At 34.8% G+C, this 27,872-nt stretch overlaps 1 protein-coding gene across 3 annotated transcripts in view; it reads left to right on the forward strand.

Moving 5' to 3' along the window:
- The window catches only part of ATRNL1 (attractin like 1), a 425,814-nt gene that overhangs the window by 207,519 nt on the left and 190,423 nt on the right, over window positions 1-27,872 (forward strand). For all 3 annotated transcript variants that reach the window (XM_056494988.1, XM_056494990.1, XM_056494991.1), the window contains exons 25-26: window positions 1,901-1,962; window positions 16,292-16,370. In XM_056494988.1, coding sequence (XP_056350963.1) covers window positions 1,901-1,962; window positions 16,292-16,370 — 141 coding nt within the window. The remainder of the gene's footprint in view (window positions 1-1,900; window positions 1,963-16,291; window positions 16,371-27,872) is intronic.

Genomic DNA, 27,872 nt, shown 5'->3' on the forward strand with positions numbered 1-27,872 from the left:
GATGAAACTTTCTGTGTTTCTGGTTTAAAGTGTGAGTTCTTTCAGGAAAATCCCATACAACCGACAAAGCAAGTCTCAGAGAGAGATGTTCTTCCTTAATTTCCAAACATGGACACAAGCAGTAGAACTTTGCATTTATCTTGAGTAGATTATTAGAGATTGGAAAATATGGAATAATTCCTTTTGTGTCCATTTTTGTGCTAAAACTTTGTATCACTGAGCTCTGGACTATGCAAATAATTTAATTATTGATAATGATATAAAATCATTGAAATATTGTAGATTTGCTTACTTCATTTTTGTTGTGTGTTGGAAAGGAGAAATAGAAGTGCTATAATTTCTTAAAAATTTCTTTAAAAAGGTGAAACTTTGCTGGTATGATTGAGATCAGATTGTGGGGCTTGGTTGCACACTGGAGTTGTTTCTAGACTCACAGAGGCTCTTAAAGAATTCTGACACCTTGAATGAAAATAATTATAGTAATGCAAAATCTAAATGCTCCTTCAACAAAGAGCATTTCAATAGGTCACAGAAGGTGAACTCTATCAAAACTGGCATGATTTTTTGTCCTTGTGCTAGTTCATCACCTAAAGTATGGTACTTGTAAAAATCATTCTGGGAACACCAGGAGTGAATTTGAGTACTAAATAGTATTTGAAGTAAATCCAGACAGCATTTAAAATATAAAAAATGAATTTGGAAAGCTTTCATTTTTGTTCAAGGTATACTTAAACAATTGTTTATACTTGGGATGCACTTTATATTGGGCCAAAGAAGTCTTCTGGTCTTTTCTCAGATGTTATCTTTTAGGTAATTGATCTATGTTTAGCTGTGTTTGGCTGGCACCAGGCATGGTATAGCTTTGGCAAAAAAAAAAAAAAAAAAAAAAAAAAAAAAAAGTAAATTCTTGAGTATCAGGAATTATAATGAATTATCATTTCAAAAGTTCACAAGTAAGGTATGAAAGGGATTCAGAGTAATTTGGTGTAATTACTAGTAAAGATCAGATCTTAAATGCACAAAGATTTCTAAACCCAATAATTATTTGAAAGGAGTATAAATATAGTTAGATAAACACTTTGTACAGTTCAAAGTAGAAGATTCCCTGTATCTTTAATTTGATAATTATAGACTGAAAAACAGAGCAAGACAGGGACTTATGGGTATTTGTAGATATAACATAAATATTAAGTAGTATTTTTAACATTAGCAAAAAATACTTACAAAAATAATCAGTATTGCATGCAAGTGTGAAAGTCTCAATGTGTATGCTGACTTAGAGATAATTCTTAAATACTCACAAAAATTACAGCAAGGAGCTGAACTAATGTATATTCTGGTGAGGCTATAAAAATGTAGCCCAAAAGAATATTTATTACTTTGTCTTTAAAGTAATTTGCTTTGGAACAGTTTTATTGTGCACCAGATTTATCTTTTTTAAAAATTAAATTAACATATACATTAATTTTAATATTATACAATTAAAATATTTTGAATGCATTAATTTTAAGCACTATATGTTGTTTGTCTTCTGTAAAACCTTGTTTCAGTGTTGTTATTAAAATGGAAGATGGTGTTGGTCAAAACAGGTTGACTATAAACAAGACAATTTATAACAATACGATTTCTTAATATTTTTCATATTGTTTTTATGGTTCATATTGAGGGGGTATTTCTATTAACTTTACTTCAGTAAAAGTATTATATTCCATTGTTTGTATTTTGATACCAGCAAGGATATGGGAATTAGTTGCTCATCTCACTTTATCATAAATGCAGGTGTGTGCAGACTAGACTGAAATGACACTTGAAAGTAATCACCCATGGAGCCATAAAGCCCTCGTCTAAACAGAGCTGTTGAGTCTGAAAATGTTGTAATTTACTTCTATTTTATTTGCAGATTGCCTTCTCACAGCACAATACTATCATGGATCTGGTGCAGTTCTTTGTCACCTTCTTCAGGTAAATTGCTTTTTTTGTCTTCTGACTGAAATTTTGATGACTCTGCCATCAAACCAGTATCTTAATCAGCTTCTGAACCTGTGAAACTTCTGAAACTTCAGACTGTGTTCTGTAATTTGCACCAGTGTAGAGTCCTGGCCAATTAAAGTCAGCAGCTGGAATCTTACATTATATAATTGTGTATTTCATATTCAGTGGTACAGTCTTCACACCTCCTAAAGATTAGCTGGGTTTGTACCATATATTAGAGTGATTAAGAAAAGCCAGCTAAACTTAACTAATTCACGTGTGTGATTTTTCTATAAACACTTTTATGTAATTATTTAAATGATGGCTCTGTTCAATAGGTTGTTATTTTTAATAAAGCACAGCATGTCAGTACTGATGCTTTCATGTGTTAGAGATTAATTGTGAAAGGCAGTAGCTGATGCCTGAGATTTGGTTCTGGCAGCAATGCAGAGATGAGCTTCAACTGCAAATGAACAAGTTTTCTGGAACATGAACAGAACTCCACTGAAAGAATTCTGAAAATTTCAGCTATCTTATAAAATGTTACAAACTTGAATATACATGGGTTAGTTACAGTGCTTTGAAATCTTGCTATGAAGGTATTTCCCAATAACCATGAAGTGTACACAGAATATGAACAGTGACACACAGGTGTGTTCATCAGACTTTCTGTGTTTCTAGAATGGCCATGACTTTATTTCACAAGTTCATAGTAGGGCTTCTCTGGTGGCTTTAATCACTGTGCTCTGAGGAACTGTACCTAAAGAATCAGTGAATGGTCCAAATTCTGTTTATTGTTGTTACCAAAAAGGACACAGACATGAACAGAGCCTGAAGTTTTCTGTACCCAGGGCATTTGCTGATGAAGAGTTTAGTAGGTGGTATAAAATATCCCATTTCTCCTCATTCGCCACAAACAGAGCAAAAAAATGCTGATTGCCTAAAGGTCAGTCTAGTGGTGTTTTGGGTGTTTGATTTTTTTTTTTTTTATTTTATTTTTTATTTATTTTTATTTTATTTTTCTTTTTTTTTCACGAGGAGACAACAAGCTCTAAAATTGTTGATGATTATGCAAACACTTAGATTACAAACCCGTATAGAAAGCAAAGTCTGTCCAAGTACAACTGAATTGAGGGATCCTGTGGCAAATAGCAGAAGTAAACTAAGAGGAGTTTGTTGGTGCTCTGTGCAGCCATAGAAAAGGTGAACTACAGGCTCTGTGGTGGTGCAGCCTCCTCTGTGGGTTCATGGCATTGTCCCTCCTGGTGCCACGGTCTGCCCCATGCAGTTTGTTCTGGGTAAATGCACAGCTAGGATGCCAACAGTTTGTAGCCTAAAAGAATAATTTTAATAAGGGTTTGTTTGTTTCTTGTGTGGATTTAGGTTGGTTTGTTTGTTTGCTGAACAGGAATGAGGTGTATTGTGATTGTGGCAAATCATGGTGGTATCAGTAATAACCCTGGCCGTATTTACTAAGATTATTGATAGAGAAAATAATTGTGTTTAAAGACAATTTGAATGTGTTTGATGACAAAATGGATTTCAACATGCTTTGATAAACATGCCTTTGCATTTCTCCCATCCAGTATTATACTTCTACTTCTGAGGATGTGGCAAAATGCTGTTCATCCTTCCTGGCCAAAGCAGCAAATAGACCCATTTGACAATAACAGCTATTCAACAACCAGGCAAAAGTGTAGTTTAAAACTGTTCTTTTGTAGGTTTTGTGTTCCAGACTGACAGATGAAATGGGCATTTTGCTGCTTGAATCAGAAACATCAAATTAGGCATTTTTAGAACTGTCCTGATGTATCAAGATGAACTCCTTTAAAAGTATTATTCTGTAAGGACTTTATTTGAAACTATACATAATAAAGCACAAAATCTAGGATTAGGTCTGCAATTAATGCTTGGTCTACCAAAATACTGATACTGTATATCCCAGAACAAAAATGTTCTAGAATAAGATAAAGATAAATAGAAGTTATATTGAAAAAATAAGCAGAATATTATTGAAGCTGTAGTGCTTCAGACCATGATATGCCTTGTTAAAAACCCCTACCCTATTTAATTTCATCCTTTTTCTACTGGAAGGTTTTGTTGCAGCTACTGGTTCAGTGACCTTTTCTCTAAGAATAAAAATGCACTGTAAGAGTAGTAACAGATTCCAAACTGTCTTATAGAGAGTGTGGCATCTGTGCTGCTGTGCTCAGTGCCTTGGAGACTTTTTAGCCATCACACAAATTGAGCAGTTTGTGCCTTTTTTTCCTTTCCACCTTCTTTGAAGAAGTACAGATCTCATTGGAAAATTTCACAGGCAGCAAATGTGAATGATCTTTCTTACACTGAAGAAATGGAGTATGCACAGTTAAAGAAAGTATATTTCTGTATTACCTTGACCACTAAAACCCACAATATCCTAAAGTCTGGCACTTTTTGTTTAGTTTCAAACTCTAATTGATAAAGAAACTGTCAGTGTTTTCAAGTCTTACATGAATATATGGATTTAGCTAATGGTGCCAGGACATTTTAGACATTTCATAAAGGTATATGAAGTAGCTTTAGTTTCTGAAAACTCTATTTGCTTCTTTAGATCACATCTAACATCCATTAAAATTGATTGTTCAATAATTGTTAGTTTTTATTTTCTGTTTTATAAGTAAATCCTAAGTGGAGAGCTAAGAAACACTTGGTTTCTGTACCTGCTTTTAAATAAAATTATAAACATTATAACAGAATTTATAACAGTACTCAGGCAATTCCCAGATAATTATTTTTATTAAGAATCTGAAGCATAAGTTCTGGTAAGAAATGTGGTTAAATCTCATAATCAAAAACCAGGCAAGCATGAAATTGGTGGAGATGACAAAGGTTAGCTGCTAATAAACTCGTGATAGGAAATGATAAGCAGGTGCTATTGCCAGAACTGTGTTTTTAAAGCCTTTTTCAAATGCATGGCACCAACCACTAACTCAGCAGGCATGTTTTCTGAACTCCCAGAACTACTATTTCCTTGCCTCTGGTACTTTGGGTGAATCTGACTGATTTAATGGAATATTTTAGTCACTTTTGTAACATATACTGTCATAAATTACAGAATCTCCAGGTTTTAATAAGTAGACCATTGTTAACAATATGGACTCTGAAAGTTTGAAAATCCTTCTTTTGTGTGTGCTTTAGGAAATTCCATGAAAAATTATGGTCATTTAGGATCAGGGGTACATTCTCTCTGTTACTTCTTTCTATGAGCACTATAAGTAAGAAAAAACAGTATTCAAAATATACCCATTGCTTGTTGCAGAAGGAGAGGATGGGTGTTTTGGTAAAGATGAGCATGAGCTACAACAGGAATTGCAGCAGATGCTGAAGAACCAGGTTATTAACTCCATATGCAGGGCTGTGTGCTAGAATCTCTGAGCAGTCCCTTCAGTTGAGTTCCCTGCAGTGGGAGGGGGTGGCTGAATTTCAGCAGATTGAGTCTGAGCTCCTGAGAGCTGCAGTGCTTGAATCCACTGCCCTGGGGGTGAATTTGCAATGGGAGAACTCCTGCTCTTTACCAGCGTCCTTTGGTCTGTATCCCTGCCTTCATCTTCTGTTTCTGTTAAAGTGAAAGAGGGTAAATTAGTGCTGGATTTTGGCATGTTTATCTTTATGAGATCCAATACTGATCTTCATGAGAAAGACAAAAATTGTGTTGGGATCAGATCACGTCCATCATGGCTGGGAGCTCAGAAAATCCAGAACTCTTACAAATCCGAATTAGAATATCTTATAGTAATATGAAAATCAAGTTATTGTAGCAAAATGGATTTTGTTTTTGGGGCTAGAATAAAATTGATTTTTACTTAGTGATGAATTAAAAGTTTTCACTCACTTAGAAGCACAAAGCTGTTGGAATTCCACTGGAAAAGGCACATCTGTACTGTGGTGGGCAATTTGACTTGGTGGGTTTCCTTTCTTTAAATATTTGTTTTCAATTGTTGATTGTAGCTTTGTGTCTTCTGCTCTCTGAATCACACAGAAACTTTGTCACCACTGTGCAGTTATTTGGTGTGTTCATATTTCTGGAGAAGGCAGTCACTTGTTAATGGCCTGCAGGCAGAGGAGATTCCCCATTACTGCTGGATCAGTTGCTCATCAAAACAAGGGATGAGTCACTTAATCCTTCAGTGAATAGAATGGTTTTCCATTATTTTCTTCCTGTTTTTCATCTTTCTGTTTGTCCTTGGAGTCATTTGGAAGTGTGTGTGATTGCAGTAGTACTCACCATATTTTGATTTCAACAGACACTGTTCATCAAAAAGACAAAATAGTTGCTCAGATATATGAAGATGGCCAATGTACTGTTTGGTATAAAACAGGCTGGGCTTTTTCCTTCCTTGAAGTCAGTACATTTAAAGCTTGGAAGTCTTCCCTTCCTTTATGTACCAAATGCAGTGAGAGGTGTTCATTGTGCCTCCTGAAGCTCTGGCATTTTCTCTTTTCAGGGGCATTTTTCTACAGTTGCATGGGATTTTGTATCCTAAGAAGCATCACAGATAATTCATACAGTGTTTATGTTTTGATTTCCTACATTTTGTATTGTATTTTCTTAAATCCATTTAGTCAGTTGTTTTCTTGGACTTCAACAGCTTCGATGCTCACAGTAATTTTTCTTCTAGACTTCTTAATCCTGGTCACTTTTTTTACGAAACTCCAGCCCACTGTACTTTAAACAAAAGAACTTGAACAGGTTTTCATCTGTGATAAATGGACTTGAAATTTTGTCAATTTAATTCCAAAGAGAAGGAATTCAGTTTTCTTACGACATGTAGCAGTTGCAAAGTAAACTTCAGGAGTTTGCTCCCAGATGTAAAGACTACAGTGAAGTGGAGTGAAAGCTGATGAAGGAAAACAATAACAAAAAAATAAAGGAAGTAAAAAACATTAGTGTTTTCCTTCAGGCTGTGGTGTCATTGTCCATTACAGTGGGTGACAAGCAGCTTTGTGTCTGCAGGCACGGCCGGTGTGATGGGCTGGGCACTGAGTGACAGCCAAGAAATGAGCAATCTCCTCATGGCAGGGCAGAAATATTCCAGGTCCCTGTGCTCAGGGTAATCAATCACAGAAAGAGAGAAAAGACAGGGCTAGACCACATGCTATGCTGGGAATTTCATACGTCCGAGAATATTAAATCTGATTATTCCTTTTTAGAAGAGACGTCTTAATTCAATGGAATTCATCTTCTCTATTGGAATATTAATGCAAATATTCCAGTAAAATTTCCTGGTACCAAATGAAGCCTTTTGTGTGGGATGTTTTGTGGCCTTTCTAGTTTATCTGTTGGAATCCAAGATAGTGATTTGGTATGCTTTGCCAATAAGAAGCAAAATTGTGGAAATTCTACTGTGGACTTCAAAAGCCACACTAAGAATTACACAGTAAAAAGTAGTTATATAATCCATTTAAGCTTTTTAATCTGAATTTAATCTTCATATGTGGCCCAATCATGTTCTATATCATTGTTGGTTTTCTATGTTTTAATAATTTTTCAATAATTTTTATGACATTTTAGGAAAACACTCGTCACTTAGAAAAATTATATTTATTTTCTAATATTTTTTCAGTCTTTATTAGTTGAAATTCTAATACGAGGTTTAGGGGAATCAGGGGCTTTGTATTCTGTATCCAGCACAATTACAGAATTTTTAGTATTCTTCTTGAACAATGCTTCTTTGGCCTGGAAATCTAAAATTCCTTGCTCTGTCCTCAGGAAAATTTAATTTTAACAAGACTTACAGTAAGGAAAGTTATGACATTTTACACCTACTGTTTTGAGCATATTTGCCTCTTTGAAAAAGTATTGGAAATGTTACAGATTGAACAGAAAAGTTTTTTGGTATGTGTTAAATTTCTTCATTATATTTCAGTCTGTCATGCTAAACAATACTGACATGGTATGGTGGCTTTCTAAACATATTTTATATTTCTGTGATGCATTATTAAAGAATAATAGCTGCACTAGAGAGAGCAGTGAAAACTAAGAATGAGCAAAAATATTGAAAAAAATATTGAAAACATATTATTGAAATAATGGGAATCTTTTGGTTTGGAAGGCTGCTGAAATTTAGCATTGGCAACAATTCTTCTTCCCTAAATCACTAGCTGACAGTAATTAGAATAAATGAGTCTTTCTTTGCCTCCCCCCACCTTAATTTTAAATTCTAAATTAGCATAAATCAGGAAGACCATTGGAAAGAAGAAAAAGTGAAAGCACAACTATTTTGTAATAGAAACAATATATTCCATTTCTAATTGTGCTGGAAAGCTACCAAATGAAATATTCTGTATTTCATAATTTGTCCAAAATTTCAGTGGACAGATATATAAAAATTTTATATATTGGGGGTTTTTTGGTTTTTTTACATGTAACATCACTTACTGAGAGAAATATAGAGTACCTCACCCATGAAGGGCAAACCCATAAAATTATATGAAATGTGAAAGTCTTTTCCATGACTAAAAGAAACATAATCACACTTAATGGGTGTGATGTTCTATTTATTCTGTGGAGATTAATTTCATTTTACATGAGATTAAATCACTTTGATTGTAAATCTTTTTTATTTGTTGCCTCAAAGAGGTGAAAGGAAGAGCTATGGAGGGTTAAAGTTCACACCTAGAGCTTTATTGTGTAATATATTTCAGAGTCCTTTTTCATGGTCCACTTTAGTCTGATATGGGATTGGCAGATTAAATGGGAATGTTGGTCCCTCAATAGAACCTTGGTGTGCATTGCATCTATTTTCTTTTTTAGTTGAATATAAAGACTGTTTGCATAATTGATCATTCATTCATGCTTTTCTGTAGCAGCTTGTGGTATATTTAACATAAAACCACAGCTTTGTGGATATATGCATGAATTATGCATGTAGGAAAATAGAAATCTAAAAAATGTATATGTGTTTTTTTATAGTTACTTTTTAATAATTATTTTATTTAATAAAGTTATTTAAAACTTCCCTTCATCCTCTATAACATTGTGGCACATATATACACTGAAAAAATGCCAATTTTTTTTTTTCATAATAATTTTTCTGCTAATTACAAATTCCCTGTTCAAACATTTATGTCATCTTTATTTTCAAGGAGATTTTTGATGTTTCATTGCACAGGAAAGACCAATAAACCCAGGCTTTGCAGAGGCACTTGTCAGAGATGATTTTCAACTGTTACGGGAGTTTTTGCCTTGGGAGAGGAAGGATTAAGTTGGTTTTCTGTATTCAATATATATTAATAAATTATTTAGCACAAAAATAATAGCTACTCTGACTAACAAATTAATACATATTATATTTATATTTCATTGCTACTGCTTACTTTAAAATATAATTAATATAAAAGGCAGTTCACACCACTGGTACTTCGATCTCCCCATTTCCCATTATGCTCTCAGAGCTTAAATTGTAAAGCTTTATTAATACCATTATTGAAGTCTTAATTTATCATTTTATTTAATTTTGCTTTTCTGACTCAACAAAATTATTTTCATGATGTTTCTGATAGTAATTTTTAGTGTGCTGCTCTGGGGACTTACAACATTCTTTTGGTAGTATCATGGTTTTAACCATGACCATGTAAAACAAATCTCATGTGGATATTCTTTTCCATGAATTCTTCCCAAATGTGGTGTTGAGCCTGGAAGAACCAGATTAGAAGGCAGATATTTATTTCTTATTAACTCCTAATCTGTTTTGTATAAGTTTGGTAGTTGTGGACATGTGAGAAGAGAATTTTAAGGGTAGTTTTCTGACTTTCATGAGACACTTTATGCAAGAGTTATTTATGGGGATATATGGATTTTCAGGACTGCATCAAAAAATAATGTTTTAATCAGTCATCTGGATAAGAAGAATTATCTGTGTAATTAGTTTCAAATGAACTTGAAACTTGTTGCTTAACTTGTGTGAATTCCATTTGAGACACAAATAAATACAAATTTGCATTTAAATGATTTTTGGTAATACTTTGAGTTTTAAATACCATCCTAGATACTTTACCTCATATTCAGGCATTTCTTTAACTTTGCAGTTTGGAAAGCAAGAACTGTGTCTCTGAGCCCTCTGTGTGGCTTTTTGATTACAGGGTTCACATTTTCCTTGGGTTCCTTTTATTCAGAAAGAAACTGGAATGGAGGGGAAAGAATGGAATATAGATCTAGATTGATGAAAAAAGCCCTGTCATATTTAGGGTTGTGCAACAATGACATTTTGTAGCTGAAGAGGGAAAGATTGCAGCTCTTGTCTCATCAGTTGCAGAAAATGGAGTGTGGGAGCCAGTGCATGGAGCTGCTGGTGCTGGGGATATTGTCATGACAAGCAGGAATAGGAAAAGGATCTTCCTGAGTCACCTGGAAGTGGTGCTGGCTTTGGGGGCAATGCCTTTCACTGGCTGTGCCAGCCAGAGCTCAATTCAGCACTGCTGCCTGAAATGTCGTGGCTCCACAGCCAGGATTCATTTCCCTGACCCCACACACTGCATTACCATGAACTGGAATTTGCATGTCTTGCTTCCTTGCTAGCCAAGACTTCTCCCTAAGTCTTTACACATTTCAATTTGGAATTGAAACGCTTCATTCCCAGAATTGTTCTGAATTGTTAATCACTGGAATAGTCCTACTTATAATGATGTTTATAAAACTTTGTGATTCATAGCAATTTAATTAATCATTAAATTTTTTTAAAAAATTATATTGCTGTCATACACATCAGACATCTAATTTTATGTTTACAATGCTTTGTGCTTCAGATAATCCTGTTGAAATCTTTGGAGCAGCTTGTCATGTGCATACCAGTTAAAACAAGGATGGCTGAACCCAGCACATCATAATCATAAACACAATGTTCTTGTCAAATACAATGAGAGAAATCAATTGCTGTGACAATAATTGCTATTTGAAGTCATGGTGTTAGAAAAATAATTGTTCAGTTATTTTTATTTTAGAATTGTGCTTGCTTTATAAAATATCAATTAAAATGGGCTCTATTTGCCAGTAAAAAGATAGTAAATAATGTGTTAGGAAAGCAGTTCTTAGAAAAACAGTTAATGTGATCTGCTAGGAAACTTTTGAAGTACTACCTTGAAAATATAAACTTAGGCATGAGGCTTGTTTTCTTTGCATATATCCTCATTAAAGAGCTTTTTTTATCAGTTTGTTTTACCGAATATGTTAAATTGTTGTTCATGTTAGTACTAGAAGAGAAACAGAGCGTGGGGTCACTGTTTAGATTGCTAATTAGGGAACTGTACATTTCTGTGCCCTTGTCAAAGAAAGATCAACAGGCAGGAGGTTTGTGGATACAGAGGGATATTTAATTACTGTCTCAACACAGCAAGAGTCAAGTGATTGAGCAATAATTGCCTTGGTGGCCCAACTCCTATGTTCAAAAAAAGGCTTGGGAGGAGCCTTTAAAATAAGTGCAAATATATATATGTGGGCAGTGAATGAGTCTGCTATGCCTCTAACAAACTTGGTGAAAGGAATTTTGGGAGCTTCTGTCTCTGTTGGTGAGCAGTGGGACAAACAGATCATCCCTTGGGCAAGGTGGTGCTGAGGGCCTGACATCCTCAGTGAATGCATTTTTTTTGTCTTTGAACTGACTCTAGTTTAGTTCCATGGACTGACAGCCCCTCTGGGTCAGGACTGAACATTGCACATCTAATTCAGCTGCAGGGCTGGTCCACAGGGACACTCAGGGGTGGCTCAAAAGCCCTTTCCAGATCCACACTAAGCCAGCAATGCAGGAATTCCCCTTGGAGCACAGAGATGGGTCTGTCACGTGCTGGAGCATGGGGACAGGATGATGGCACTTGTTTTGTTCTGTTTACCTGCCATTTACAGTTTAGATTCTTAAAATATTTATGCTTAGTTCATGAAGCAGTTCCTTTTACATCCCTTCAAAATAAGGAAATTATTTAACTTTAAAAAAAAAACAATTTTTTGATACAATATGTAATTTATAGGCATTAATTTGTAATTTTAAAAAAAGGAATTTCATAGTACAATTAGAATGTATTCAGTAAGTCACAAATGTGACTTAAGTCACAAATGTGTCATAAATTCATCTAGTCTAAACAGGCTGATCATTACATTTCATAGATTTCCCCCTCTATTATCCAAGCAATTTAAGCTTCTTTAAGGTTATCTATAGATTTTGTTTCAGTTTGCCCATACCAAGCAGCAGCACATCCACTAGTTCCCTTAACACATTTTAGTTCTCCACTTAAAGAAACACTGAGAAACTAATTTCTGAGTTGTGGAAAACACTTTCATTTCCTCATCCAGGTCTGCACTAAATATGCCTAAATATGACCTCTGGAAGTCAAAAATTTGCTTTATAGCTTACAGAAATTGTTATGCAGGCAGTAATTATTCCTTGCAATTTCCATTCTCTTTGTTCTATTAAATCACTATTTCTGTTTTCATGCCACCCAAGACCCTTCTGGGAGGAGCATCTGCATACCCAGACCTCCCTGCAAGGTCCTGGTGTTCTCTTGCAGCCTCTCCTTGGCCAAATTCCTCTGCTGTGTTGGACACAAACTGTGTTCAAGGCTTCTTCCTCTGCAGTTTGTGGGTTCTCCAATTGTTTATTGTCTCCAAAATCATGCTAGGACAGTAACTTCCAATCAGTCTGTAATCTGGGCAGCTGGTGATGCTTTTTTTAGTGCTTCCTCCTGTTTTGTTCCACATGGTTTGAAGGGAAACTGTTCAAAGCTGTATCCTTATCTTCTAGAATTCTATTTCTTTGTTCTGGAGAGCACAAAATCTTGACAATGCTTGGGCAGCTGTGGTTTTAAGAGTGTCTTAGTATGTCTTATTGGGAAGATTTACATTGGTAAGTGCAGAAATTCATTAACTCTATACTCTAAGTTAGCATTTCATAACCCATGTGCTTTGCCAAGGTGTTTATCCAAATATTGGTTTATTTGGATGTCACTCAGAGTCTCAACTGGAGAGTCAGAGATGGTGGACATAATCTATGATCATGTGGATTAACTGTAGGCAAGTTGCCACTTGGTCTTTTCCAAAAGTGAAATTATTAATTTGTAAAGTCGCTGTTAGCAAAATATTTTGTCCAGATTCTGAATACTTTTTGTGGTTTTTTTCTCTGTATTCTCTCCATGTTATCCAATCTCCTTTCAGAAAATGCCAATGGCAGAGCTTTAAGAACAAATCTGATCTAATCTATTTTGGCAGTACCTTGTGGAGTGATAAATTTATCTCTCAAGTGCTGCTTACTGTTGTGCACCTGAGTATTTAAGGTTATTTTAACTCTTTTGGTTTCAGCATCCCAGCAATAATTCATACTGAATTGTCATTCACACTGGTCTCTAAACTGGTTTGGGAATTGCTCCATTCCAAGGGGAAAATAAATCCTTTGCAATGTAAATGAGGCCTTGTTCTCATAAATACAACCTAGAAGTGATTGTGTATTAAAAATAAAAAAACTAAAAATTGACCATTGTAAAATCTCTTTATCCTCTGTTCCATTAATCATTATTAACCACTTTTGTCATTGTGTCATGCATGGACTTCTCAGCTATTATATATTTGTCTCCTCAAAACTGAGTGCATCTGAAACTATGGGAGCTTTGCAACCCATCTACAAGTTCCCTTTTCTGATGTTGGCCCCTTCCTGACAGTTTATTTTTTATCTGCCCAATGGCCAATTTTTAATTCATTTAATTACCACTGCACTTTCTTTTTTTAAATTTCTGTCCCAAGGAGAAGATAGGAAGTATAATGGGGGACTGGAGAGCATCCACCTACACCCATCTTGCTGATTTTTTATGTTTTTTGACTGTGATGTTAATGTCTTCATCATGGCTCCCTTCAACTCCCCATTGTTTCAAAGCCAAAGAGAACTTATTTCTCCTACCATTTCATTCCCCTGGCCAAGCTGTTGCTTTCCTTTATGCCTTCTAGGTTCAGCTTAGATTTTTAGAGATAAGGTGATGGTTGCTTCAAGATGCAGGCACACTATAGATTTATGTGCTGACATCCCAATGTTTTCTGGTTTGTTCTTTATTCCTTTTCTAATCTCTTTCAACATCCTATTTTCTGTTTTGACTGCTACTAAACGTTCAGTTGATATGTTCAAAGCACTATCTGCAATGACTTCAGGATCATTTTCTTGAGTGGTAATTGCTAATTTAGAATCTATCATTGTGTATTTGTAGCTAGTTGTGGTGGTTTGTTTTTTTCCTTGTGCACATTGCCTTCAGTTCATTGTCACTGAATTTCATTCTCTTACTTTATTGCCAAGTCACTCTGTGTTGTGAGATACTTTGCAGTCAGCATTAATTTTTATTGCTCTACATAAACCAAAAATGTTATCTCACCACAGCCTGGAACTAGGTTAATTTCACAAAATCAATTTCCATGGTTTTTTTTTCTTTAGCATGAATTTTGATTTTTCCCCCTTCTATTTATATTTAACCCACCCCCCCCCAAAAAAAAAAGAAAAAATGAAAAAATATTAACTTGACAAAAAAAGATTATACAGAAGTCACATTATCAATGCTGTAACTTGCAATGGTTTTTAGTATTTTATGGGTGTGTCTTTGAGACACTCATTTCTGATTTTAGATTTGCAAGTAATTGATGTTTTGACTGATGACAAGAAAACTCAGTGTGTGACTACTGCACTGATATACAGAGCACAAAATCAATTTGTCTGAAGTCTTTCAGCCAGAACTCTGAATATTTTCTATTCTACTAACTTAAGAGAACTGCTCAAGAAATTAATAAATGTGAAGGACAGAATTTTCTAAGGGTAGAGATTCTGTTCCTGGTCATAATAAAGCAGTCACACAGTTTAAGGCTCTCTTAGTTTCTTGTGTCCAGCTCCCTTGCATGTATTAACCTTTTCTAAATTCCAGGAGCACTGAGTTAATCATTGCAAACAGAGTTGCTATTGTTTCACAAATTTAGTGGGTTTTGGAAGGACTGTAGAGGAGGAGAAGAGTGAGATGACTTTCCCTTACTTCATGCACAGCATCCCAGTCTGTAGCAGCCCATCAGTACCCTGATGGTGCCCTAAAGCATCTGTTGCAGGTACCAGTGCAGTGTAGAGGAGGGGAAACATTCCTGGGAAATACTATTTATAAGTACTTCTTGACTTCAAAACTTTAAAAGATGTTGCTGTAAAACTGAATTTATTCTGGTGGTCAGTAGTTCTGCTCTTCCCTAGACACTAAAAATAAATTTACAGTCCCTTGTACTTGCTTTTAAAGGGAGACATTGGTGTTATTTTGCACTTATGCACAGTACTGCTCTGAACTATACTACTTCCAGAAATCTTGGTATTTCCTATATTAAAGAATATGCTTTGAAGCTTTTTGGCAAAAAAAAAAAAAAAAAAAAAAGTTGTGAATGCCTAGTATAATTCAGTAGTTAGTGTTGCATTAATTGAAAGCACCGTGTACAGCAGAACTGCCAAAATCTGTGAATGTTCTTCACACAATTGGTAAATCCATATAATTATATAAAAAAACTGTCTAAAAATTTGAAAGATCTTCTGAGTGATCACAAGTGCCAGCTTTAAAAGCCTTTTGTCAGTATCCAGAAATACACTAAAAGAGGTTGAGAGTTCAGTGATAATTCTACCAAAATACTTTATAGATTAAATGTTACAATACAGAGATATTAAGGCAGGAGAGAAGGTGTATGCTCTGATTATCCACTGAAGGTGTTTAATTTTCTTCTTTTTTTTCTTCTTCTGTTGTGTGTTTGGAACTGTAATGTGGTGGTGTCCTTGGAGATGTTTTCCCTGGGCAATTAACCATAGAAATACTCAATAAGATAACACAAGCCTATTGTCATGTGCAAACCCAGTTCCTCAAAACTAATTATACTCCCTATGTAGTTATCCTTCCTGCATCCCAGGAAATTACTCAGAATTCACAAAGTGAGAGAAGTATAAATTGGTATAACTTTTTTTTTTTTTCTTTCTTCTATACTTCACCCTCTTTTTCCATCTGCTAAAAGTGGAACATGCAGTGCATATTTGTGGAGACTGTTGTGGGTATGTGGAGCTTATCCCATGCTAATGGAAACAGTGATAATATTTTCAAGAGAAAACCAGAGCATGTGATGTGCATTTGCTTTTGACTTTGAACATGGATGGTTGACTCTTTGCAATTCTGGTAGAATTCAGTTTTCCCCAATTTTTGGGGTTTATCTTTCCATGCTAGAATGCCTTTTTATTACCTTTGATACCATAAAAACATAAGATTTTCACAAGTTACAATTATTATTTTTTTTCTTTTGTAATTGCAGTTGTTTCTTATCCTTGCTGCTGGTAGCTGCTGTCGTTTGGAAAATCAAACAAACCTGCTGGGCTTCTCGACGGAGAGAGGTATCAATAACTTTCAGATTGTTGTAGTAGCTTTATCTTCCAGAATAAGTGAGAACTTTGATGAGCAATCACTCCTCTCCTTTCTCCTTTATATGCAATTTAAATACCCATTTTATATCCTTGACTATTTTATGCTGAAGAAGGAAACTTTATTTATTTCTCCAGTCAAAAATTATAGGAATTGCAGCACTAGGCTGTGGAAAAGTAAATTTTCCTTATGGTGGCACATTTAGAATATTTAGAATAGAATTGAATGGAATATTTCAGGTGAAAGGGTCCAACAAAGAATTATTCAGCTGACCACTTCAGGCTGACCAAAGGTTAAACCATATTATTAAGAGTATTGTCCAAATTAATAATAGTTTATTATACACTGATGAGCTTGGAGCACTGACCCCTTGCTAGGAAGTGGGTTCCAGTGTTTGACCACCTTCTCTGTAAATAAATGTTTCCCAATATCCAACCTGAACCTCCCCTCAAAGGAGAAAAATTCTCTCTTTATTAGAATCAGTAGTTTCATCATTAAACCTGTGGCACAATTAAAATCCTCAGTAAATATTAATACATAAAATTATCTTATTCTTTTGTGGTCTAAATTCTTACAGTTATGTTGAAAAATCTGGCCCAAGTCTTTGTTCTTACCTGCTTAACAATTCATTACACTTAAATGAGGTTAAACTTTATCTATGTGACTACATGTATAAGATTGTATACTAATAGTTGTGGTATTTCATTTTGCTCTCATAAATGTGATTTAAAATTTGTAGACAGTGATGTTTTCCCTTCTTGAAGCTTCTAATCTTGATGATTTTCAGAAGGAGCACTTGCTTAATGTACTGTAATCTTGAGGGTTTTTCTTTTAAGACAAGCTTTGGTCTCTTTAATGATTTTTTTCTTAGTATACTGGCACTATGAATGTTTAAATAACTTTTTTACTGTAGATCTACAGTGAATTTATATATGCTGTAAAAGTGCCAGGTAACTAGAACTTATAATTTTCCTTCACTGAAATTATAATGTACTAATGCCAAGGTTTAGCTTCAAGTGGTGCTACAAAGGAAAATGTATGTTATTGGTACTTATTTCCTTTTGGTACTTTTTTTTTTTTTATTTTATTCATATGAACATAGTTAAGAATTTTCTGAGGGCAAATTCTCATCTATTTCTTATTACTTGCAAAATATAGATGAAGGTTACTTTAAACCACATTATTCAGCTTGATATTATTTCATTTAAATTTGTCTCAATACTTTGAAAACTGTGTTGTCATGGAATGTAGTAGTTCATTGATTTAATTTCTCATGTTAATGAGGTTGGTTTATTGATGTTTTTTAGAACAGATATGAACGTACCCATTTCAAGATCTAGAGGGTCCATATTCTGTGATTGCTCTCCTAGATTTTTGGAATTTAATATTTTTTATGTGGTCTTTAGGCATCATTTGATAAAGAAAACATTCTCATACAAGAAGTTTCTGAAGTTTTCCAAGATTTATTTTCCTAATGTCATCAAAAGTATAAGACTGTGTGAAAGCTAAAATAAACTGTTTAATAAATGCAACATAAACATCAGTCAGATTCTTCAAAAGAGCAAAAGAGAAAGGCATACTTGGCAACTGGATTAGAACTCAGAGCTTCATGGTTGGTTCTGAATCTTGGCTTTCCTTAAATATAACTAGAGAAACTTGGTTTTCTCCCCTAACTGGACTTCTAAATGCTGAAAGGAATCTCCTTTATTTTCAATCTGCTCTTGACCACCATGCAGCTCATGTCAAATATAGGTTTTTTTATAACATTCCATGCAATATTTTCCTTTAATCTAGCTAGAAAACTTCTTTTTATATGTAACATATTTTACAAGATTTCATAATTAAGTGTTGCAAATGAATTATATGAATGACAGACAGAGACAATCTACTGTTGAAAAGATTTCTGAAGTATCTACTTTAGAGCACATTAGGCAGATGAGCTTTTCATCTCTTTCATCATTCTTTAAAGACAGGAATGTTTGACTCTTTAGATGTTACCTTCAATATGGACCCAAACTACAGTAATAGAAATAAAACAAGAACACAAATACAGAAAAGTGTGCTGTTAGAAGCTGTGAATCCTTTTCTTTCCCTCTTTTAGTAATGAATTTTATCAGGCTCTTGAGGTAAGCCAATAATATTTTTAAGATTTGTAGATCTCTATGTGTAGCTGAAAATTCAGAACCTTGGCCTGTTTTGCCTTCTGACTTTAATGTTGGTTAAATTGGAACGTTATTGATTCCAAATTGAACATAGCATGGCCTCAATCCAGTACAAAGCAGGAGCAAGTTGTTTGCATTGTGAAGAGGGAATGTCTCAGTTTTCCCACTAATTTGGAAACTGTCCCTCCCATTTCTTTCCTAATTCATTGCTCATTCAGCAAATGCTTGCTTTCCACTGCTCAGAGCACTGCTCACATCTTGCTGAGCAGTTTGAATTTAGGCTCTATCATATGTACATGTAAGAAACTTTACATTGTGTATATATTAAAATGGATACATGTCTTCCAAAATACTCTAACTGATGTTTGTCTACACTGATCTTGACTTCCTTTGCCCATATCTATAGATCTTTCAGTTTATTTAGTTGAAATAATTTTTCCCTAAGTTAAGACCTTGAGCTTTGGTAATTTTTTTTGCTCGTAGCAAAATTTTGGTTCATATTTTTTTTTTCTTACCTTCATTGCTATTCCTTAAGATATATTTTATCTCAGATTTTTGAACTCTATATTTATACTTTGACTCCTGGATGAGCTTCTCTTCTTTTCTCCTGCCTTCTGAAAGGGCAAGGGACAGCAGATAGACTGTCTTACCCCATACCATCAAAGTTACTCACCTTCTGCATTGAGGGAAAATGGAAAGTATCATTCTTTTATTTTATAGTTCCAAAAAGATCAATGAAACTTTGAGCAGGAGAACATGAACAGCCTCCTGCCTGGCATCCCTTGACATCTTCCCCCACCCATCTCTCCCATGGATTTGTGACATTTTAAAAAAGGTTTTTAAGAAGGGCTGAAGTAAGATAGTGGAATATTGCTCATCTCAGAGAGCTTGTTCCTTGAAAAGAATAATACAGAATATGATGAGATGATTTCCAAAGCATGATTCTTATAGCAGTATCTTGATAAAAGAAACGACTTAAAGTCTTGATAAAAAAACCCGAAAAACCAAAGTCCCAAGAAAACAAAAACAAAACAGAAGGAATTTGGAACATTCGTAACAGAGCAAGATAACATTTACAGGTAAGCATGGAAACTTATGCAGGAGTAGAAAAATGGAAAGATATATTTGTTTATCAAATAAAGAAGTTCCTAAATACTGCAAGATTTAAGAAAAGCAAGGGATTTTTTAGAAGAGGCCTACCCTGCTAAAAGATCAGATATGTGTTCTAGGTTTTAATCTTTCATCCTTCTTTTTAATCCAAAGATTCACAAATCTTTATACTAGCACCTTTCTCAGTAAAATCTGACTTTTTAGTTCACTGGATGAGGAACCAAAAGCTGTCGTTTTCTCCCAAATGATTTGTTGGGCCTCTTGCATTTTATACCCTGAATTCACACAAGAATCCATCCATAGAACCCCAATCTGACTGTTTTCCTCCTTTGTACAAGAAAAGATATATCACCCAGATTTGCCAAATAAGAAATATTAAGAGAATATTATTTGTTATCTCTGCATGTTTCATATCCAAAGTATTCATTCAGTCTTCTGCTCAGAATAGGTACAAGACAATCTGTTAATAGATCATTTTACTGAAAACTTGATATCTTACCTGCCAGATTTGTAGTGGCTCAAAGGTTTTATCTCATTAACTACTTCTGATAGAATCTGCATCCAAATGTTTTCTTTTTAATGGTGCATTGAACTTTTTGTTTTTCTGACAAAATTACACTGAGGTCACTAACAAACTCACACAGATGGGATTATAAACCTCACAGCTTCCAGTTGAGTTATTTTAGCAAAGTATTTGCCCTTCCTAAGGTAAACCAATTGCTCTCAGATACCTTTGTGCTCTTGGTCCTATAAGATCTTTTAAAGAATTGTTACCTTTAATCCAAAAGCCTGTAGTCACTGCTGTACATTAAGTATCTTCTTCTCTCCACTCAGACACACAAACACATGTGCCAATGTGTCATGTGTTATTATCTAGAATCATAGAAACATAGAATTGTTTGAGTTGGGATGGACTTTAAAGCTCGTCCAGTCACACCTTCCTGCAATGAGCATCTTCAATCAGAACTGGCTGCTCAGAGCCTCATCCAGCTTGAACTTGAATGTTCCCAGCCATGTAGGTTTCACCACTCTGATTGTAAAAATATTTTTCCTTATATCTAGTCTGAAAAAAACATTTGTGTGTATTGGATCAGTCAATTAAAGTAGATGTGTACTTTCTTTTAATGTAAATTGCTTTTTTATACATTGTTTTAATTACACACTAGAAAGAGAGTGTATATCTTTAAAGATGACTTAAATTCTTATTTCCTCTTGTAATACACTCTAAAACTCTTGAGCAATGAGGAAGTAATGCATGATTGCATTTTGAGGTAAAAATGCTTGAAAGCATGGATTGTGTGTGTAAAGTGCTTGCCTAACTTTAAATGTTAATATCATTTTTATATAGCATCTCATTACAGAGTCAGCTGTGCACCATTTGCTTCTCTGAAAGAATAGCATATACAAACATAAAAACATGGAATTGTAGAAAATGCCTGCTTTATACAGTGTGTGGGTGCCACTCAAGTTATTGCTTCTTTTTATTAAATATACTTATGTTTGTGTAAAAAACCCTCCACCTTTCTGCCTTCATTTTGTTACCAAGGTAGTTTTATTCTCTTAAATATTCAAAAATTCTTACAAATAGACAAATGAGACTGAAGTAGTCTACTTCTTAATAGCAATAACAATTCATGTAATAGCTTTAGGCTCATTTCTATGGTAACTCTAATAACAGGAAAGAAGTTCAGTTATGTCAATAGCACTAATGAATATAGAGAATACATGCATTTCAGCTCAGGCTTTTTTGCTTTCTGTTCAAATGACAATACTTTAAAGTATTCCTTTAGAAAAGACAGTAATGACTTTTGGTGTATATGATATTGCTTATGGAATGCAACACATTTATTTTAGCAATACCAAAACACAGAATATGGTGTATTCCTGAACAACAGCTTTTGAAGGAACTAAAGCAATCCTGTGTGTTTCAGGGTGAGCAAGGAACCAACAACAGCAGATGTAAGGAAACCAAGAAATATTAACATGCCTCATAAAAGTACCCCAATGTGTAAAGTATTCATGTGTGTAGGTGTCTGCAGGATTACATAGTTTATGTTTGAAAGTTGTTAAGTTCACAGATAGTTTTTTTTTTTGCTATCTTCTTGTCTGTTGCTTAGCAAATATCTTACACATCTGTATGTAGTTACTCATAGGCTGTGTGAGTAATCCTGCTGAAGTCAAAGGAGCTATTCATAGGACCAGAATCTCAACTTGTTATATTGCTCAGGCTTTTCTGAAATCAATAGAGCTATGACTGCTTATTTCAACTGTGGATCTTGTTTTACTGAGGATAACTGAGGCATTTATTTTAGGCTGACGTTTTCTGCATTCTCTCCAACCTAAAATTTAGGTTCCTCTCTGAATGAACCTTTCAAGCAATATGCCTGGTTAGCTGACTCTAGATCTTGTCTCCCTCTGCAGTCAGTATAAAAGGCACATCCAAATGGCAATTTATCCCACCCAATTTTCACAGTGTTCACTTTTTATACTCTGATACTTGTGGGGACCTATCTTCTTGTTAACAATACAAATAACCCATTGAATCAAATCTCCCATACTGAGAGTTATTCTTCACTATCTTTGCTTGTAAATTTGAGGTTGTATTTCTAATACTGTCATTTCATAAAAGTAAGCATCTGATTAATTCTTATATTAGTAATGCTCACAAAATGCTTGTTCTCTGTAAAGAGAAGTATTAAATGGTACCAGTTACAGACTCAATATTATATCGAAAAAATTTATGTTGGGAAGTGAATTAACAAAAGTATTTGTGAAAGTTTGCTAACAGATCTGTTTCTTCATTCCACAAAAATTCAGAAGGTAAAGATGATAACAGACAACAAGAAGATTTTAAAATTAAAATTGTGAGCTCTTTATTAAAAAAATAAATTAGGGAAAAGAAACTAAGTAGATGTTTTAATTATATGTACTTATGACTAGGAAGAGAAAATTGTTCACTTTTCTTAACATAATAACCAAAGTTTCTTCTTACATTTGTGTAGTGGAGTTAGCCTGATGATTCCCAAAAGGCAATAATCAAAATAAATTACTTTCATTATATGTGGTTCCTGGGATATGCATAGAAAGAAAGCCTGAATGTAGTTTTACTGCTGATAACAGTACTTTAAAATTAATTGTTGTGATATTCTGTTCAGTAGAATTTATTATCAAAGTTGAGCTTTCTAAATATGAATATAAAATGCTTCTGGAGATAATGCTAATTTTATAATGGTGATATTAAGTCCTGCTCTGTGGTTAACTGTTGAAAGTGTGGTGGGATAAGTTTTCAAGCTAACAGGAAGGTAAAATTAAGGTTATTTTAGAGAAAGAGAGAACTGGCCCAAATGAAAAAGATTGCCTGAGGCAAGTGGCCACTTGGCAGAGCCTGAGGGTGCTTTGAGCTTACTTGGTCTGAGAGTTTTCTGTGGGACTGGTTGTAAACATAAGAGCATTAGCAGAATTTTTAGCAAACTACCTGTCAGCAAAAGCAGCAGACAATGAGAAAGGCAGTCCTTAGTGGGACCCTGGGAAGAAGCCAGATAACTTCTTTAGAATTTATGACAAGAAAAGTAATTTGAATTGGTTTCCACAGCGCTAAAGGAATGAGGATGGTGGTTTTGTTCTTTGTAAATAAAGAGGATTGCACCAAAATGGATGATTCATTTCTGTCTTCTAACAAAAACAAAAGAACAGGTGTTGAATATTGGCCCAAAGTGGCGAGACTCTTCTTTATGTTTGTATTTTCTGTCTTTGCAGCATAGCATCAATTTTTTTTTCCCCTATTAAAACACAAACAAACCTTCAGTTTTTCAAAGCTCTGTAAGAAAAGAGTGAATTTAGCTGCAAACAACAGAAGTGTTGCAAAAAACTCTGATATGAAGAGAGAATGAAAAGGTTTGCAGGAAGAGGTCTTAAAAAAAAATATATATACCAATACACATCTATAGGTCCTCCATAGCTTTTCTCAGAGTTTCCAGAAATTTTAGTTGCACTGGGTGGGAAACTTTGGCCTAGGTGAGTCACCTGCAATGGCAGAAGCATAAAAGAAACAAAATCTGAACTGTCCTTCCTCCAAAGAGCAGGGAAATAAAGTCCAAGCCTGGAAGACATAGTTCCTCTCTATTGCTCTGCTCTTCCCTTCTACCTAAAGTTTTGTTTATTTACAGTTCAATGCTAATCATGTATTCTAAAAATTACAAAAAATCACGCAACAATAATTTTTATTGCGTGTAGTTTATGGAACATTTGCTGCTTCCACAAACATCCATTTCCTTGCAAAGCTATGATTTTTTTCTTTCAGAGCTGTTTTTCGGTGCATTTATCTATGTGTGCAATTGAGTAACAGTAGAGTGGGATTCATATAATTCCTGAATCTCTTCCAAAGTGTTTGCATTTCACTTTGCCCAGTATGGATAGTACCTGCATTCTAAAATAAGCACATCGACCTTTTTATCTCTTAAAGTTACTGTTGATGATATACAGAATAATTGCTTCTTTCTTTAAAAAAATTTTGAAGGCACTGAAGTTTCTCTTATGTGGATGACCCCCTGCTAAGTTAGAGCTTTACTAATCAATGCAAAGCAGATGCAAAGATCAATGCAGCTGGAAATTAAATAACTTCACCAACTTATTTTTTCAGTGCCTGCACTATTAATTGGTTTACTCTGTCAGCAGAATGTGTTCACTGCTGTGAGTGTCAGTGTTGTTGCAATCAACAAATTCCATGGGGGACTTCTCTACTCTCTGTAGATATTTGTACACACAAACATTCCTTGGGGTCATCCCTCTTGAGCAAACACTGGCTGTGCAGTTCATCTGGGCACCTTCAAGGTTTCTTCCCTTTCCCTGGATAGAAGGAAATAATATCAGAATCATGGTGGCAGAATTTGCATAGTGTAGGTATTTCTGGAGGAACTTGCCAACACCTGGGAAAGTATAGGTTGGAAAAAAAAGCTAGCAAACCTCAACCCCCTCAAAAAAAAACCAAAAAACCAAAACCAAAACCACACAATTAAAACTTAAAAAAAATCATGGGTATATGACCTACTCCACAAAAAGGTAGTTATTCTTTTTCAAGCATCTAATAATGTAATGCTTATCATTCCTGGAGCTATATTTTTTATTGCTCCAGCAATTCACAAACAATAGTTGAGAGTTAGTATGACCTGATATAAACCATGCTTGTTACATTATTTTCAACAGATAATTAATAATTAACATATAACCTTTGGCTTTCCTTTTATCTTCAAGTATTGACAGAAGTCTCATAAAAACATACTATGTGTGGGGAAAATGCTTTGAAATGCAAAACTTAATTAAAATTAATGTAATGTTATTTTAGTACAGTTGTATAGTAGAAAAAGTACTATAGGGAATATGAATATCTGAACAGATGATTATTTTTATCCATGCCATTCCATTTTTACACAAGTAAATTTTGGAAAACACAATATCATTTGATATTTTGTTGGAGATTCATTGGATTGAGTGCGCCATGGCTGCTAAATTAGTAAATTAGCCCAGACTGCTTTGACAGTCAATTGACCCACATGCAATTAGCAAAACTGAAACCACAATGAATCCTGTAGCTTGAGCTTGTTGGGTTTTTTCCTGCTTCACCTACATTTTGAAATTCCCAGTTAATTAGACTTATCATAGACTTTAATAGCTGTAGCTTCTTAGCCTTTTATATTTGTGCAGTCATGGTCAGAAGTACTAAGGGAGGCAGGGAAATACAATATCCCAGTTGGGAGCAGCCTGGGTTTGGAAGTCAGTCCTTTCCTTTCTGGTGTTGTTGGTGCCTGTTTGCTTCACTGCCTGGGCCATCAGTTCCCTACCTGTAGCACACAAACAATTGTACAGGTTGTGGTGATACACTTTTCATTAAAGATTCTGTAGGTATTAATTGGGGGGTCTACTTTGATGGCTGTTTTGCTTTATTCTGCAGTAACCCTTTGTCCCTAGGCAATTTATTTATGTTTCTGTTCATTTAGGGAAGAAAAAGGAGTGAAATGGCCACTAAATCTTTCTCCTAATTTTTTCTGGGTGAAGAGATACAACATGTGAAATACAGTCTGTTACTTTAATGTGTTATATTTCATATATATTTCAGTATTTGCTAAAATACATTGTGAAAGTATGAAATATCTTGTATGTATTTAATTTTCATCTTAATTAAAATCAATCACCCATTTCTTAGGGCTTTATGCTTTCTGAATATGTTAATGATGCACAATACTGATTTTATACTGCTTTTTGCCTACCATAATAATTTTTTGGCTTCACAAAGTTAAGGAGTAATATTTCCAGAACAGTGGGAGCATGCATGTTACAAAAATACTGAATTTGTGCATGTGTGACCAATGTGCAAGTATCAGGCACACGAGTTTTGACTTAATATCTTACCAGTGTCCAGTAATAATATTCTGTATCCTATAATATATTATATAAATTATATATATTCAATATTTCAGTATAATATAATGAACTTGTCTCTTTCCACATTCACATAGAAAGCCAGTCCATGTTATTAATGACTAATTCACTCATGCACAAAATGTCCACCTCTGATTAGAGGATCCAGTGGGCTGTCAGTTTACAGAAAATGATGAACGTAAATCATCTCAGTGGAAAGGGAGGAAAAGAAGAGCCAGAGAATTAGTCACTGAGTTCCCAGAAACATCCCTCAACAAAAACTAAGCTGTTTGTAAGCATCTATGGCAGGGGGGAGGAAATAAAATTAAAAGCCTAGATGGTTCCTTCATTAACCAAATCACACAAAACCAATATGCTTTTCTTCCAAGGTGGGATACAAGTCCTTTTGAATGGAGGAGGAAACATCAGGTGCTTTTACAGTTGGTCATTGTAAAGACTATGAAAAGTCTGTCCCAGGATTCTCTAATAGGGAAGGCAAGGATGCACTGTCATGATTACATAGCTGTGGAGTAGGTGCAAAACTGGTCAGATCCCCTAATCAGATGTTCATTATCAGTGAAGGGAGGATTAACTGTGTGTGGACTGTAGTTATCTGCATTAGCCCCTTCAAAGTTTTGTCCAAGCTCCAGAACTCATCAGTGTTTTTTAATGACCCAATCATGCAATTGGGGATTACATCTGTTAAATATGCATACGAGGAGCTGGGTCAGGAGTGTGTTGCAAGCAGGATCAGGCTTCAAAACAACCTTTAGAAATGGGAGGTAATATCCAGACTAGTGAAAGCAAGTTTTTGCCTGGTAGAAATTATCATCTTCACAGAAACAGCAGGAAGAAAATGCTGACTGTGCTGCAATTCCTCAGAGCTGATCAATGGCTTAGAAAGGTTCACAAGCTGAATATAAGTCAACAGCAATCCAGGTACAAAAAAAGGAATATATTTCTGGCTTGCACATGTAACTCCAAGACATCTAATTCTTAACCTTTACTGAGCATGGCCTTATCTTGACATCATGAACAGTTTAGACACAACAGTTCAAAAATCTGTGGAGCTTTTGGAATGTTCTGAGGAGAGAAGTGGGAAAGTGTGTCTTTATAGTTCCATAGCATGAAAGATCATGGAGAGATGTGATAACAGCCTTGAAAATGGGGAATGGAACAATGCATTTATCTGAATCTGTTGTAGAAAGGATGAGAAGCAAGTGCCCATGTTGCAGCAAAGAACATTCAGGTGATACAATGAAAATTTATAAATTATAATGATATTAGTAGTGTAGTTCTGCAATCAGATAATCTCTGATATTCTAGACACTTTATCAGTGTAAGTCTGTAGGAGTGGGGTGGGCAAATACAGGACAGAAATTAGAAGACCTGGATATGCCTTTGTAGGGTGGGGAGTCCCTTGGCTGTCTCTGTAGGTACCTTTTAACTTTCTGATCCTATGTTTTAAAAACCCACTTGAAGTCAGAGTATTTTGTACATACCAGGAGCATTTTATTTGCTATAGAATCACAGAATGGGTTGATTTGGGAGGGATCTCTAAAGATCACCAGGGACAGCTTCCACTAGAGCAGGGTGCTCCAAACCCTGCCCAACATGGCCTTGAGCACTTCCAGGGATGGGACATCCAGAATTTCTCTTAGGATAAGGCTACATGATACGATATTGCAGCATCAAAAATCTGTAGTAGTGCTCTAATAGCACCTACACTTCCTCATTAAAGATTATTTTTATATCTACATTAATTTGATATTTATACTTTCATTGCAA

The sequence above is a fragment of the Oenanthe melanoleuca genome, chromosome 6 (assembly GCF_029582105.1).
Source record: "Oenanthe melanoleuca isolate GR-GAL-2019-014 chromosome 6, OMel1.0, whole genome shotgun sequence".
Lineage (NCBI taxonomy): Eukaryota > Metazoa > Chordata > Aves > Passeriformes > Muscicapidae > Oenanthe > Oenanthe melanoleuca.